Source organism: Coenobita brevimanus, chromosome 65 (genome assembly GCF_032717465.1).
Source record: "Coenobita brevimanus isolate Jiangsu-jjx chromosome 65, ASM3271746v2, whole genome shotgun sequence".
NCBI lineage: Eukaryota > Metazoa > Arthropoda > Malacostraca > Decapoda > Coenobitidae > Coenobita > Coenobita brevimanus.
The window spans coordinates 36244624-36260360 of record NC_137018.1 but is presented as its reverse complement, the minus strand read 5'-3'; the positions used below and the strand labels follow the sequence as shown (position 1 = coordinate 36260360).

At 41.2% G+C, this 15737-nt stretch overlaps 1 protein-coding gene across 1 annotated transcript in view; it reads left to right on the top strand.

Moving 5' to 3' along the window:
• LOC145404968 (protein O-linked-mannose beta-1,2-N-acetylglucosaminyltransferase 1-like) overlaps nucleotides 1-14061 on the top strand; it is a 181520-nt gene extending 167459 nt beyond the window's left edge. The window contains exon 13 of the mRNA XM_080276473.1: nucleotides 13694-14061. Coding sequence (XP_080132599.1) covers nucleotides 13694-13790 — 97 coding nt within the window. The 3' untranslated portion in view covers nucleotides 13791-14061. The remainder of the gene's footprint in view (nucleotides 1-13693) is intronic.
• The last annotated feature ends 1676 nt before the right edge of the window (nucleotides 14062-15737 follow it).

Below are 15737 nucleotides of genomic sequence, written 5' to 3'. Positions count from 1 at the left end.
AGGAGTAAAACTTCCACCATCATATAAATTTCCACCATCCTAGTGCAAAATTTTGCCACCACATTCCAAGAGTTAAGCACAAGTCTTGATGCAGAATTTCATGATGTTTCTTGCTCTCACTTTGGAATTTCGATATGACCATTAGTAGTTGAATAAATCACAAAAAATCTTTGCAGTCTGTTAGATGCCAAGTGGCGGTGGCACAGTTGGTAGAGAGGTGGCCTGTAGTCCTACCGGACCCAGGTTCAAATCCCCACTGGGGCAGGGAACGGTTTAAGGATTTGAATTTCTTAAACTCAGACTTTGCTGATCTACCAGAAGACCCACCGAGATGTCATAAAAATACCCCCGCTAATACCAATACATCAGTCCTGGATTGAGACAGCCATAGCATGTATTCAATATGGACGGTAGGTGTTAGCGTCGAAGTGATGACATGTAGAGGTGTATGGTATGTAGGAGGACTACTGGGCCTTGAAAGCAGGCTGTGAAGCCTATGCCCAGAGTCAGGGGGGAAAAAAAAAAAAATTGGTGAAACACAACTCATGGTGACCAGATGACTCTCGATATTCGGCAGAGAGGCAGACGGTTGCTGTCACCGAACATGTACTTGTGGCTTGTTGTCTGTGTTCAATGGTGGTGGCAGTTAGAAAAGACTTAGCCCGGTGGACGTGCGACATTGTAAATTCGGTGGGGATGTGTATGGACATTCTGACACCGCTTGTGGGTTACATTCGTATTACTCAGGTGCTGGAGGTTGGTTGGGAGTGATTGGATGAGCGTGCGGCTTTGACCATTCAGTTTAGCTCTGGTTGTGGGTTACAGACTACTTCCCGCTCACAGCTCGAGCCCAGCGGCCATGATACCGAATGTCTGAATGTGTCAGCTGGCCGACCGAAGTTCTCGGGGACTTTTATGTCCAGATAATAGAAAGTAAATTCAGATAATTGTTTAAGAGCAAAGGTCCAGTGTCCAGATAATGAACACATCCAAATACTGAACATCCAGATAAATGAGGGACTACTTTAGTCTGTTATAGTGAGGTTTTACAGTATATACATCTCAGATGATTGACATTTAATATTCAATCAAAAAAATATTGGAGAACAAACTAAGTCTACCTACATAGCGATATTAAAGAAAGCCGCCTTAACGCCTTCGATAGTGTGTTTATTGCTGATCCCTCCGATTGGACATGACGTCACCACACCAAACAAACTCAAATGTATTCAATTTAAAACCATAAATAGCAACGGAAGCCTAACTGGAAGCACTAAAGCCTAATTTGGGAGCTTTGCCCCCAGGACCCCCCAATGATTATAGCCTACCTAACCTGTGCAAACTAAGATGTGCATTAAGTAAAATTGGCGCCAAAGCAGCATCGTGGGTTAAGAGTGTTTGTCACCTGACTGGTGCAATCGTCACCTGACCATGTGATGATGAAACACTCAGGCTGGTGAGCAAATGACTGCACTTGACAGGGGTAATAGTAGGAGTCTTGGGTGGAGTCATGATGGTGCTGTAGTATTCCATGAGGCCAAATTGAAACGCAGACGGATGAAAAGGCAACCGATCAGCAGGGCAGAGTGCAGGAGACTGAGGCAGTTCAGCCGGTTTGTCAGGCGGCGCGCGGTTTGAATTATCGAAATGGCGGGGATAACCAAGTCAAACAATGAAAAAGGGTACATTTATAAATGTCAAAACAGCAGTCAGATAACAATCGGTCGAAAACCAAGGGCTTGGTGTGTGTATGTGTGTGTGTGTATATATTGAAAAAGGGTATAGATTTATAAATGTCGAAACAATGAATTGTCGAATAACGATCGGTCAAAAAATAAGGGCTTGGTGTGTGTGTGTGTGTGTGTGTGTGTGTGTGTGTGTGTGTGTGTGTGTGCGTGTTTTATATATATATATATATATATATATATATATATATATATATATATACTAAATATATATGCAGTAGGATCTCACCAATAATGACTTCGACAACAACGTTTTTGGCAATATCTGTAAGTTAGAATAAATTCCGTTTTTATAAGAACGTTTGGATTCACTTGAATAATGGTTATTTCATGAATGCCAATTTGTTATACTGCAAATATGTCCGTAACAAGATAAGGAATGAAACGGACAAACAAGAAGAGATAAAGGAAATTGCCGAAAATGTAAGCAGTAGTGAGGAGGAGATGGAGGATCCTCCCCTCGCCACCTCTCCTGACTCGCCCGCCTCCGTCCCCTCTACCTCCAATGCCCTACCTGACTCACAATCTGCCTCCCCTTCCACCTCCACAGCCCCACGTGACTCACCTGCAACCCCCAACATAATGACTGTTGCTGCATTCTGGAAGAAATATAACATTCAACAGGCTGTAAATTTCTTCGTCAATGCCTGGAATAATACAACACTGGCAACCATTAAACATGCCTGGTCAGCATTCCAGCCAGAACTCAAGTCTGCTGAGACAGAGAGAGAGTGGCCATCAGAGTTAATGACTAATTACTGGACTTCTAAATCAGATTTCAAGAAAATACCAGAAACAGCATCACAATCGAGTGAATGCCCGCCATGGGTCACTTACCACTCACTTTCACAAAGTTAGCCAGCCGAGGAAGAACAACAGAGAAGGGTTGAAAAGATGATGACATTGGGGACTTTCCTGATGATTTTGACTTTATGGGGTTTCATCAAATGTTGATGGAAGTGGGTGATCGTGGCGACGAGGCCAGCGAGGGGTCAGGGGGTACACTGCAGTAGCATCCATGCGCAAGCCTCGAAACAATCATCATACCAAACATTTCATAACTCTTTTATGGTGAGTTTTATATTACTCTTGATGATTTAATAACCGATCTTATTATTTCAGCTAAAAAAAAAAAAAAAAAAAGTAGAGTAGTGATGGGAGGGCTCCAGGTGGGAAAAGTGGATAAAAGTCCTGGAGTGGCGGCACCAATAAACCCTTTATACATGTATTTTAATGTCACGCAGATAATGTTTTCGCTAATAACAGAGTTACCAATTAGATGTTATTAGTGATGTATATATATATATATATATATATATATATATATATATGTGTGTGTACTGTGTACAGTAATACCACGATATATGATACCCCTAGATGCGATACCCCAGCTTAACGATGGGGGTAGAAATACCACCATACCCCGCCTAACGATGGCCAAACCCTGGTTTAATGCTGGGATTTTTTTTTTTTACCGATTTTCATTACATTTTAAACTAAAATTGTGTGGTTGGGTTGATTTATAAACTGTTTTTAGACATAGATTAATGTGTTTTGGCCATAGGTTGGGTGAACATTGTCATTTTGGGGTACAGTGTACTAAGCCTGATTTTTTCCAGACTTATATTTGGCGATTTTCAGATTTTATTTGTTGGTTTTAGTGAGTTATTAACAGGTGTTAGGCTTCGGTTAGCTTCCTTGACAGCTGTTAGGCCATTTAGATTGACTTTAAACTTGTTTTGGGGCTCATTTGGATGAGATTTGGGCTTGGTTGGGTGGGGAAACCCAAGGCTGGTAAACGCTCCACATTACATGTTGAAAGTACCCCGATATACAATACCTCGCCTAAAGATGGGGTTTTACCTAACCAATTACATAAACCGGGGTATGCCTGTATATATATATATATATACACATCAGTGGTCATGTGGAGAGAATGGATAACAAAAGTGGTCAAGAAGGTTTATCTGAGTGAATTAGGAGGAGGGAGGAGGCGAGGTAGGCCAAGGAGAAGGTGGAGAGATATGGTGGATGAATGTGTGAGGAAGAGAGGTTTGGAAGTCGGTGAGGCTAGAGGCTAGGGAACTGACAGGAGATCGAGCTGGCTGGATGAATTTTGTGAGGAGAAGTGCATGATCAGGGATTTTTGGCACCCCTTTTTAATGTGGCAGCGTCTGGACTGACTCTGTCGGATACGATTATGTGAAGCTACAGAACGTGGTGAATGTTTTTGGCGTATCCGATAGAGCCAGGATTCCGGGGGCTTGAATGATGAGTGATTGGAAGCGTGGCCCATTGGATTGGGCAGTTTTGGGCTGTCTGGACATTGCTACTCCTCACCCTGCTCTTGGGCGGGAAAGGAGGTCCGGATGATGATGATGATGATGACTAGTATATACAGTATATATATATTTATATAGATATATATATATAAGAAATACAACATTCAACAGGCTGGATGACTTTGGGAGTGTGTGTAAGAAATGGAATCTAAAGGTGAATGTAGGGAAGAGTAAAGTGATGGTCTTTGAGAGAGGTGAAGTCAATGAATATACAGTGAGGTTGGATGGTGAGGAATTGGAAAATGTGAATACGTTTAAGTACTTGGGTAGTGTGATGTGTAAGGATGGAAGTTTGGAGGGTGAAGTGCTTGAAAGGGTACAGCAGGGAAGAAAGGTTGCTGGTTCCTTGAAAGCAGTGATAAGAAACAGGGAAGTGAGCATGGAAGTGAAAAAGTTACTACAGGACAGTATTGTGATACCAACTCTAACGTATGGAAGTGAAGCTTGGACGATGTTGGAAGGGCACAAGTCAAGAGTGAGAGCAGTGGAAATGAATTATTTAAGAGGAGCCTGTGGAGTCACATGGAGAGACAGGCTGAAAAATGGAGATATAAAGGAGCGTTGTGGTGTTGATGTGGATGTGATAGAAAGCGTTAGGAGGAATACAAAGAGGTGGTTTGGCCATGTGGAGAGAATGAAGGGTGAAAGACTGACGAAGAGAGTGTATGTGAGTGAGGTGGAGAGGGAAGGGGACGCCGAGGATGAGATGGAGGAATGGGGTGGAGAGGTATATGAGAGAGAGGGGTGTGAGTTGGGGACAGGGCAGTGAAATGGTGGGGGACAGGGCGACGTGGAGGCGTTTTTGTTTGTAGCCACCCCCAACGGGATTGAGGAGTCTGGCAATAGATAGATAGATAGATATATATGTGTGTATATATATATATATATATATATATATATATATATATACATACATACATAGTAATCCCTATACTATCTGGACGCCCACTTTCCGGACACCCCACTTCCCGGACATTTTGGGCCTGGACCTTCGGAACCCAAAAATGGCCAAGAAAAGAAAAAATCCCCTCAAAATCCAATTTTTTTCTCATCAGTAATTTGAAATTGCCATGTGGCGCCGAACAGCTGTTTACAACACGGCCCCTTCACCCATTCCTTCCTCCCGCCTCCCCTGTCAGGGTTGCCATTTGGTATTTTTCATTACCAAATGTGGGCCAATTTGGTAATGAAAAATTCGTTTGGTAATGAATCAGAATAATGCATTACCAAATGGATTTTTCACATGTATGAGGATACACAGGATGGAGATGGTGGATTGTTTGCTCTCTCTGATTAATCTGCTAGCCTACATAGCATGAAAATAATCATCATGCTGTTAATTATAAGGAGAGTGATCACTTACACATATTTCCACTTGTATATATAATTAGTGAAGAATAAATGCTAGCTTTACGAATTTGGTAATGAAAAGTTAAATTAGGTAATGAAAATTGCGGAGATTAGTAATGTGGCTGTTGCGATCTGGCAATTCTGTTTCCCCGTCACCAACAGTTATTGCCTAACTTCGATCGCGAGTAGATACTTATTGAAATGGCAGCCACACGTGCTCGTTTGTTGTGAATAAACAGTGAATAAACTGCAATACCTCGCCACTAGACCACACAGGAATTGACAGTGTTGTACAGTGTTAAGAAATTATAATTTAGAGTGCACAGGATTAACTGTGGAGTGCAAACTGGCGGTTGAAACTGGCAGTTGAAACTGGCGTGGTGCATTGAACAATATGCAGTGTTAAACGATTATAATTCACAGTGCAAAGAATGACTGTAAGTGCAGCACAACACTGGATTACTGTACATGCTTCAAGAGCATTTTCACCACTGCCAAAGCCTTAGAGAAGGCAGCCACAGACGTGCTGTAAGTACCCTGGCTGAGATACAGCCACTTCTAATTCCTCATTCTTTGATTCCTTTTCATTTATTTCATGCTTTATGTCCATTATTGGTGTGACTAGGGTCTTAAATACGTTTAACTCGCCACGTGCCAGCTATTTTTGGCCCTATGGGTCGCCCTAGTGCCGGCCATTTTTCGTCCTTTTTTTGGGGAGGGGGACTGAAATGATAGATTTTGATGTGGAAACAACAAATTTCACCATTAAGATGCTCACCAAGGCTCGGAAATGAGTTTTATTGAGTCCTGCATACTCGTATACAGGTATAGCCGCTTTTTCACGCTCACCACATAGGTGAGAGAAAGCTGTTTTCTGTGTAAGGTATACTCAGGTATTTATACTGGGAAGGTAGAGCAATGTTCAGTACACTTTTCTGATTTACTTATTACTTCAACATCTGTCACAATTTGCGTGTCTTTCTCACTGTGCATGCATTATCTTACACTTACTTGAAGACAGGTACAACCATGCTTCATTACGTACAATCCTGGCACTTACAAGAAGGTATTTACAACTTGACTTCACTATATAGTTCCTACACTTACAAGAAAATATTTACAACTTACATTTACATGAAAATATTTACAAAATGCCTTCACTACGTACAGCACTGGGTGAGGCACACAGGCAGAGTGAGTGTGAGGGGGGGGGAGCGAGTGAGTGTATGGCCTTGACATCCTGGAGGATGGTAGAGGAACAGTTACCATACATGCCAGCCAATTTTTACCCGTGAATCTTGAAAAATGCGGTCACAGTGAATGTTTTTACTTTAGACTGTTTTAAAATGGCACTGGCTGCAGAATTATGTCAAACCGTTTTAAAACGGCACTGGCACGCAGCAGGTTAAATATATGCTAGGCATGTCTGGTAGGGAGTTATTTAGGTGGCTTTCAAAGTTAGGCTAGGTTAGAGTCCTTAAGTACCAGTCCGGGAACCAGGGGCCCACTTTCCGAACGGGACCACCTTCCAGACATGCCTTTTGCTCTATTAAATCGAAGTGGGAAAATTACTATATACATCTATCCATATATCTATATCTATCTATCTAGATAGATAGATAGAGATATATATATATATATGGTGGCGACCATCATCTACTCACTTGATGTAGTGCTGCCTACTTCTTCCTTAGCCTTTATCATTCTTTTTCTGTGCCTGTCCTCCTCTCTTCCTATTTCTCTCATCTTTCCTGTCACTTCTTATCGCTTTTCTTTCCTTTACAGGTGGCTTTACATTGAGTGACAAGCCAAATGGCTTCCTGTAAGCCAAGAAACCATTTACAACGCTGAGTGGTAACCATATAACCAAACCAAATCATACGTGCTCCCTACGTGTCAGCAGGTGGGTTGGTGGAGGGTTAGTGCCCCTGCCCGTAAAACAAATACCGTAACTCAAAGTCAAATGGCCACCCCTTACGGGATTATGGCGTCTGGCAATAGACAGATATATATATATATATATATATATATATATATATATATATATATATATACAGTATATATTTGTACAGTATATCTATCTATCTATCTATTGCCAGACGCCATAATCCCGTAAGGGACTGTAAATGGTTTCTTGGCTTACAGGAAGCCATTTGGCTTGTCACTCAATGTAAAGCCACCTGTAAAGGAAAGAAAAGCGATAAGAAGTGACAGGAAAGATGAGAGAAATAGGAGGAGAGGAGGACAGGCACAGAAAAAGAATGATAAAGGCTAAGGAAGAAGTAGGCAGCACTACATCAAGTGAGTAGATGATGGTCGCCACCACCTACCACCAATATATATATATATATATATATATATATATACACAGCATATAGATTGCTGAGATGCTGGATTGCTAGCTAGATTGTTCTGGAGAATTCCCGATGTTTGTTGTAGTTCTGGTACGAGTCAGTTGCCAGTTAGCCTGGTGTTTGTGAGCATAGGTATTTTGTAAGTTATGCATTAATTTTTGTGCTTTTTTCTCTCTAATATTTTATTGATATGAATGTTTGTTAAATGTAATTTAATTTATATTGTATGCCAAACATGTTAGAGTGTTATGCAGTGTAAGAAAACTCTTGCATGTTTGGGATGTCTCCAAGTTGGTAACTGTTGTAACCATTGACCCCTTCGGGAACGGGCATGCACGAGAAATGTGGAAAATTGTTGAACACTCTAGAATATAGGGAGCTTATATAAGGATGGGGAAGAGACTAGAGGAAGTTCAGTAAGTTTTCAGTTCAGTATCAGTGTAGTGCAATGTCAGTGAAGTTTGTGTGAAAATAGTGAAGTGTTGTTGTCAAGCATTAAATGTAATTGCAGTTAGTGAAGTCTGTATAGTTCCATTTCTTGTGAAAACAGTGCAGTGAAGATGGAAAGCATTAAGTGTAATTACTTGGAAAATAAAACCCAGCATGTATTTACGACACCTGAGCTGATCTTGTGTGCTGTACACCGAAAAGTTGGCCATAGGCAGAACAACTCACTGGGCAGTGCCCTTCCTATACTGTACTACTGCTGTTGGAGCCTGTGGCAGTGTGGGACGGGGATGTAACAGTGGTGTCGGGAGTGTGGATCTTTTTGTGCTGCAGTGAGTAATCTTCAACCTGGAGCAAGGGGATGTGCAGACAAGATCCCGAGCTGGTCAGAAGAACGAGTTGTCAGTGGCTGCAATCATGAAGCGCATGCAAGCACAAAGTGTCCAATTACAGGCACAGAATGAAGGAAAGAAAGAACTCAAATAACAATTCCAGGCACAGAATGAGGGACAAAGAATTTAAAGAACAATTACAGGCACAGAATGAAGGACAGAAAGAACTGAAAGAACAATCACATGCACAGAATGAAGGACAGAAAGAACTCGAAGAACAATTACAGGCATAGAATGAAGGACAGAAAGAACTCAGAGAACAATTACAGTCACAGAATGAAGTAATGAAAGAATTATATGAACTGCAAGAGGCACTACAAGAGCAACAGAGGGAATTACAACTGAGGATGCAAGGACAGCTAGATGCTTTCATGGGGGAAATGAAGGAAGAGCAGTAACAGTTGGAGGAAATATACGCTGAGCTACAGCATAAGAAGTGTGAGGTAAGCAATAACGTGATGGAGTTCAGACAGCATCTAGATGACCGGCTGAAGCATGTAGACGAACAGTTGAAGACAGTTAGTGAGGGAATTGTAATGGAGTGTAGACAGCATGCAGACAACCAGCTGACGATAATTAGTGAGAGAATTGAGGTTGTAGAGAAATATTGCACTGCTGAGTCTCAGTTAGTGTACAGGGAGCATATGAAAAGAATGGACAGTGTATGGTGAATCTTGACAGATCCTAAGCATCTAAAGGTAGCATTACAGGGTTGAATAATCAGAATGCAGAAGTTTTAAGTCCTGGCCTTAATTACGATGCTCCAGTTTTTAGGCCCCAAACCAGTGAAGTGCATGGCTATAATGGGGGTCAAGTTAAAAAGAAACCTGAAGAATTTGATGGCAGAGTATCTTGGGAAGCTTACCGTGCACAGTTTGAGTTACTTGCTGATCAGAATGGTTAGGATGATAGGCAGAGGGCAATGCAGCTTGTTACTAACCTTAAGGGTGCCGCAATGGAAATTCTGGGCCAGATGTCGGTGATGGAAAGGAAAAGTTATCAGTCCCTAATAGAAGTGCTGGAGTGCAGATGTGGGACTATGTACCGGACTGAGGTTTACAGAGCGAGATTCCAGAGCCGAGTATGAGTTCAAGGCAAATCCCTACAGCAGCTTGCTCATGTCCCGGAGAGTATGGCGTACAGCATCTAACCTGTTGGCTATTCTTCTGAGGGACCTGTTCATTGATGCTCTTGATAGTGCTGAGTTGAAAGTGCAAGTGAAGCAAGCACAGCCCAGAAGCATGTAAGAAGCACTAGCCAGGGCTCTAGAATTCGAGTCCTACATCAGGTTCAGCATGTCCACTTTTTAGGCAAGTAGTAGTGCAGGATTCAAGACAAGAAAGGCGCAAGTACGTGCAGTGGAAGAGCCAGGACATAGGAAAGAGGACTGTTTAAGTGGAAGAGGGAACAGGAGAAGATCAGAGGAAGTTCCTGGTATTGTAAGAAACCAGGACATCGGAAAGTGGATTGCAACAAGTGGAAGGGAGAACAGAAGACCAAAGGAGGTTGCTGCTTCTGGGGGAAGCTGGGACACAAGAAGGTGAGTTGTTACAAATGGAAGGAGGAGGAAGAATGGAACAGTGCAAGGAAATCCACGATTGCAACAAATGGGTGTTGGACATGTGGTCAGGTGGGACGCTTCAGCTATGAGTGTCCAAATGAGAAGGATGAAGGTAAATTAGTGAAGGCTGGTGACAAGAGGCAACAACCAGCCAGGTTTCCCCCCAAAAAAACACCATTGAGGAAATGCAGGAGAACCTTGGTGAATAATGTGCGAGAAGACAGAAGAACAGAAGGCAAGCAGCATAGTAGGAATGGGAATCATAGCAAGAAATGCTGCCATACTGTAGTGACAGGGCCTGTGTCAGATGAAGAAGACCTGAAGAGGATGCAGATTTACAACCAGTGCTAGAGTGGCTGCAGCAGAGTACAGTGCAACCATCTTGAGAAGAGGTTTCTGGGTTCAGCCCTGCGACTAAGAGCTATTGGAGTTAGTGGGACCTTCTTCATTTGAACAGTAGACTACTGGAACATCAGTGGCAGACACCCAATGGCCTCAGCAAGTACTGGCAACTGGAGGTTCTGAAGAAAATGAGATCTGGGATCTTGGATGAGTCTTATAACCCAGTCAGTAGTGGGCACCTGGGAGTGAAGAAAACTCTAAGCCAGCTGTGACAGAGGTTCTACTGGACAGGTATGCGGCAGGATGCTGAAGAGTGGTGTCAGGCTTGTGATGTATGCTGTGCCAAGAAGGGACCCAAGAAACGTGGCTGCGCCCCTCTCCAGCTGTATCGATGGAAACTGTCACGGTGAATATTGCTGGGCCTTTGCCACTCACTGAAAGAGGAAAGTGGAATAAATGTGTTGCCATGGACTACTCCACAAAGTGGCCAGAAGCCTATGCTATCCCAATCAAGAGGCTGCAACTGTTGCTCAAGTGATGGTTGACCAGTTCTTCCATTGTTTTGAGATGCCACAGGAGCTAGATTCAGACCAGGGTAGAAACTTTGAGTCTGCTGTGTTCCATGAATGCTTTAAGTTACTGGGGATCAAGAAGACCAGGATGACCCCACTAAGGCCACAGTCAGATGGAATGGTAGAGAAATTCATTTGGATCCAGGGATAAGAACTGGCCAGGTACTGCATAGAGGGACAAACAGAATGGGAACAGAAATTAACTGCATTGTTGATGGCATATTGGTCCGCATCCCATTAGTCTACCGTCTACACACCCGCAAAACTGATGTTGGGCCTTGAGTTATGCTTACCTGTTGACTTGTTAATGGGAAGACCACCTGGTGAAGAGCTGCCTTCAGACACCTCCAGTTATGCGAAGCATCTTCAGGAAAGGCTGGCTGAGGTACATCATCAAGTGCGAGAAGCCTTTAAGTGATGAAGTGAAAGTATGATGCCAAGGCAAGTGAGGTGAGCTTCAAGGATGGTGACCAAGTTTGGTTATACAATCCTCAGCAGAAGAAGGGACAGTCACCAAAGCTGCAGACCCCATGGGACAGGCCTTACACTGTGTTGGACCACCTATCATACGTAAAGTATCAGATTCGGGGAGGCAGGAAATCTAGCCCAAAGGTGATACATGTGAATCCTCTGTGGCAGTACCATGGACCAGGACAATACAGCTGGGACATCTCCAAAGAATCATGCTCACCTGTAGCCAAGGATGATGATGAGGATCAAGGAGCTGAAGTGCAAGAGGATGGTGACAGTTTCCCAAGAGAAGTGCATCAGGAAGAGGACCAAGACATTCCAGGAGGAGTGGACTGTGTGGAAGAGCAGGGACGTCGTTGGAAGCGGCATAGAAGACCTGACAAGTTGAAGGATTACTTTGTGTATAATTAAATGTTTAGTTTGGATTAAGGACTATGCTTGTATACATTGTCTAGTTTTGTCAGGATGACAAAAGGATTAGGGAGGGGCAAGTGTTGAGAAACTGGATTGCTAGCTAGATTGTTCTGGAGAATTCCCAATGTTTGTTGGAGTTCCAGTACGAGTCAGAGTTGCCAGTTAGCATGCACTTTGTGAGCATAGTTATTTTGTAAATTATGCATTAAATTTTGTGGACTTGTTCTCTATAATGTTTTATTTATGTGATTGTTAAATTATGTAATTTAATGATTGTTAAATTATGTAATTTAATTTATGTTGTATGCTAAATAATTTAGTTATGCAGTGTAAGAAAACTGACATGTTTTGGATGTCTCTGAGTTGTTTAACCGTTGTAATTGTTGTCCCCTTCGGGAATGCATGAGAAACGTGGAAAGGTATAGAATGCTTGAGAATAGGGAGCTCATATAAGGATGGGGAAGAGACTAGAGGAAGTTTAGTCAGTTTTCAGTTCAGTTTGAGTGTAGTGCAGTGTGAGTGCAGTGTCAGTGAAGTTTGTGTGAAAATTGTGAGTGTTGTTGTCAAGCATTAAGTGTAACTGCAGTTAACAAAGTTTGTATAACTCCAGTGCTTGTGAAAACAGTGAAGTTGGAAAGCATTAAGTGTAATTACTTGGAAAATAGAGACATTGAACTTAAAAAGCCAGTGTTTATGTATGACACCTAAGGTGATCTTGTGTGCTGTACACTGAAAGGTTGGCAATAGGAAGAACAACTCACCGAGCAACGTCCTTCCTATACTGTACTACCGCTGTTGGAGCCTGTGGCAGTGTGGGATGGGGATGTAACAATATCATTATGTATGTATGTATATAGTACAACAGCCATGTTCTTGTGCAAGCTAGCAATTCCATTTCTTCTCAGATATTAACTATAGATGGTTGGAACAAGTCCAGCTCTCACACTGAACAAATTGTTTGCTTCAGTAGACACATATAGGCTGTTCTTCTGTTGAGGACTGTCTCTTTAATGTGCATGTGCGAGTCTCTTTGAGATATGTTAAAGGTATAAATTTGCATAGTACAGTACTGTATTAAATTCAGATAATAAAATGGCTGTCAGTACAAAGATTAATGTTAATAATAATAAACAGGCAGTAATATATGTAAGATATCGGCTACAGTGTTCAATTATAAATAAGAGATTGGCTACAATGTCCAAATATATATAAGAGATCAGCCACAATGTCCAATAGACAAAAAGAATTTATAGAAGGCAAAGCTGCGAAGGACTGACATTTGAGTAGTGAGTCTACAATCATAAATCATAAAATTGTACAGATTAAGGTCATTAAATTTTATTGGTTGTGATTTTTCTATAGTTATATTTTAATAACTATAGTAACTTCAGTGGTATATGACATTGCTATATCTCACAGTTTAATATGAGTGTAAAAATATTCCATGGCTATTACAAGTACGGTAGCCAGCAGAGGACTATGTAGGACCAAATTGAGAATGACTCAGCTCTCTGGAAGTCCCCCATTGAGGTGAAGTGTATGTATGTTTACACAGAGTAAAAAGTTTCGGACACACCTTGCATTATGTTGGAAGAGCCAGATTATATACCAGTAACTCTTTATGGTTGTGTATACAAGGACTTATATTTGCTTTTATCCCACAAACACTTCAGCAGAGCTAATGGCCACTGATCTTTCAACAGGTTCAGCATGAGAGGAAATGAAGTAATCTTCTTGAGCAACAAGAGCCCTCACTTTATGCTGCCACGTTACAGTGCCACCACCCTCACGCTGCCTTGACTTATTCATTACAAGGATAGCTTATCTCTCTTATTATGCCAGACAGTTATTTTTAGATCAAGAGGAATTTTCGTGATGAAGGGTTAGTGAGTTTTGCCACATGGATTTAGTTTGGCTCTGAGTTCTGTAATTGTATTTGTCCCACTCCACTCTTCACACTCCAGTTCACTGTCATTAGTTTTTACTGCATGTGTGAGATGTTGGGATATTGTGAAATGCTGAATCTTAATTGATAATCTATGTATCAGTGCTGTTTGGCTCAGAAATCTGATACAGTGTTTCTCATGCTTGATGGGAAAGTGGAATTCATCACCAACGATGTTCTTCATTTTCTTTGAAGATGTAGAATACTGCACCATAATCTCAGAATGCACTAAAGAGGGCTTTAGAACTTCGAAGAATATAATCATCCTCACTCTCACTCACACCTCAAAAGATAGGATGAGGACTTGTAACATGTGCAGTATATTGACTCAGGGTCAAAGTTGTACATAGAAACTTTATAGACAAATGTCCTATAGGAATGGATGTGTTCCTGTATTGTACAGTATTACTACACATCATTAGAGTGCAGTACAACTTATAAGATGCTGTAAGAATAAGGCTGTGATTTTGTGCACATAGCATTTAAGCTATTAGATATGAAGGTAACAAAGATAGAAGACATGTCTAGAGAACAAGCTCTGGTTGTAAGGATAAAATAGCATAGAGACTATGTCATTACCATTCAGTGTAGGTGATTACCACTTGAAAAAATGGGAATTCAGTCATGCTGAGCTGAGTGGAGTAGAAACATACAGTATGGAAGTTATTAATGTTTTAGATGAGATCAAATGTCATGTGTTTTCAACACTGAGGACCCTTCCATAACAAGAATGACAAGTACAGTTGTTGAGTAAAAGAAAATAGTCTTTTTACAAAGGAAGAAATGATGCATCTTGTACGTTTTAGTCATTAAATGGTTGTGATGGGTACATTTATAATAGGTGATTTGTAGTTGATAGCATTTTTCTGGTAAAAATATAAAAAAAAATAAAAACTTGAAAGTTTGCTACACCTGAAATATTTGAAAAGCCAGAGGTTGTATTGTTTCAGTAAAATGTTGGCAGTACAGTACAGTACAGGTGCTGGAATTAATAAGTCAATTCAGGAGACTGTTATAATATTAGAGGTTCCTGCAGTTAGAGACACCAGGAATCATTTATTGTGGAATAATGTGTCACTGACTGAAGTGAGTACAGTATAGTTAATCCTCCTCTGATAAGGTAAATATGTTACTGAGGTGCCACGTGAGATGAGGGTACTGTTGAAATGCTGACTACATCATTAAAATGAAACAAAGGGAAAGGCAAGCTCCCAGGTTTTGGAGATAATTTTTTTGATGCCTTGGATTATTAGATTTAATCAGCCTGCATCTCAAACAACAGATTGCAATCAAGTACTGTACTCCATAGCAAAACCAGGTACAGTATGTTTCTATCTTCATCAGATGCTTCAGAATTTTTGTCCAAAATGGGGTTTGCCTTCCCCTGTGCAGTCCTGATATATTGCCTTATGTGTCTTATGGGAAAATAGAGGTTATGTTCCCAGGCCTTTTGAGAAGGAGTGGGTTGGTTCATAGATTTAAAAAAAAATCAGAGTTGAAGGCTAAACAAATAACTGGACTTTAAGTTCATCCAAACAGTTTTTGCCTTAGCCAGATTAAGAATTGCATTGTTTGTTTCATTCTGAACATAATGTGTAAAACTGGTAGTAAAGTTAACTCCCAAAATTAGAATGTTATGTTTTGTTTTCAAAAGAATTTGTACATATTTGCATGTGTCTGCCTTGTTGACCTCATGGCAGCTGTTTATGATACACAATCTCTGGTATCACCTTGGTTTTATCCCATAATAATTCTGTACCATGTGATCCCAAGAGTTCTTAGATGTGTGTTTATAATGTTAT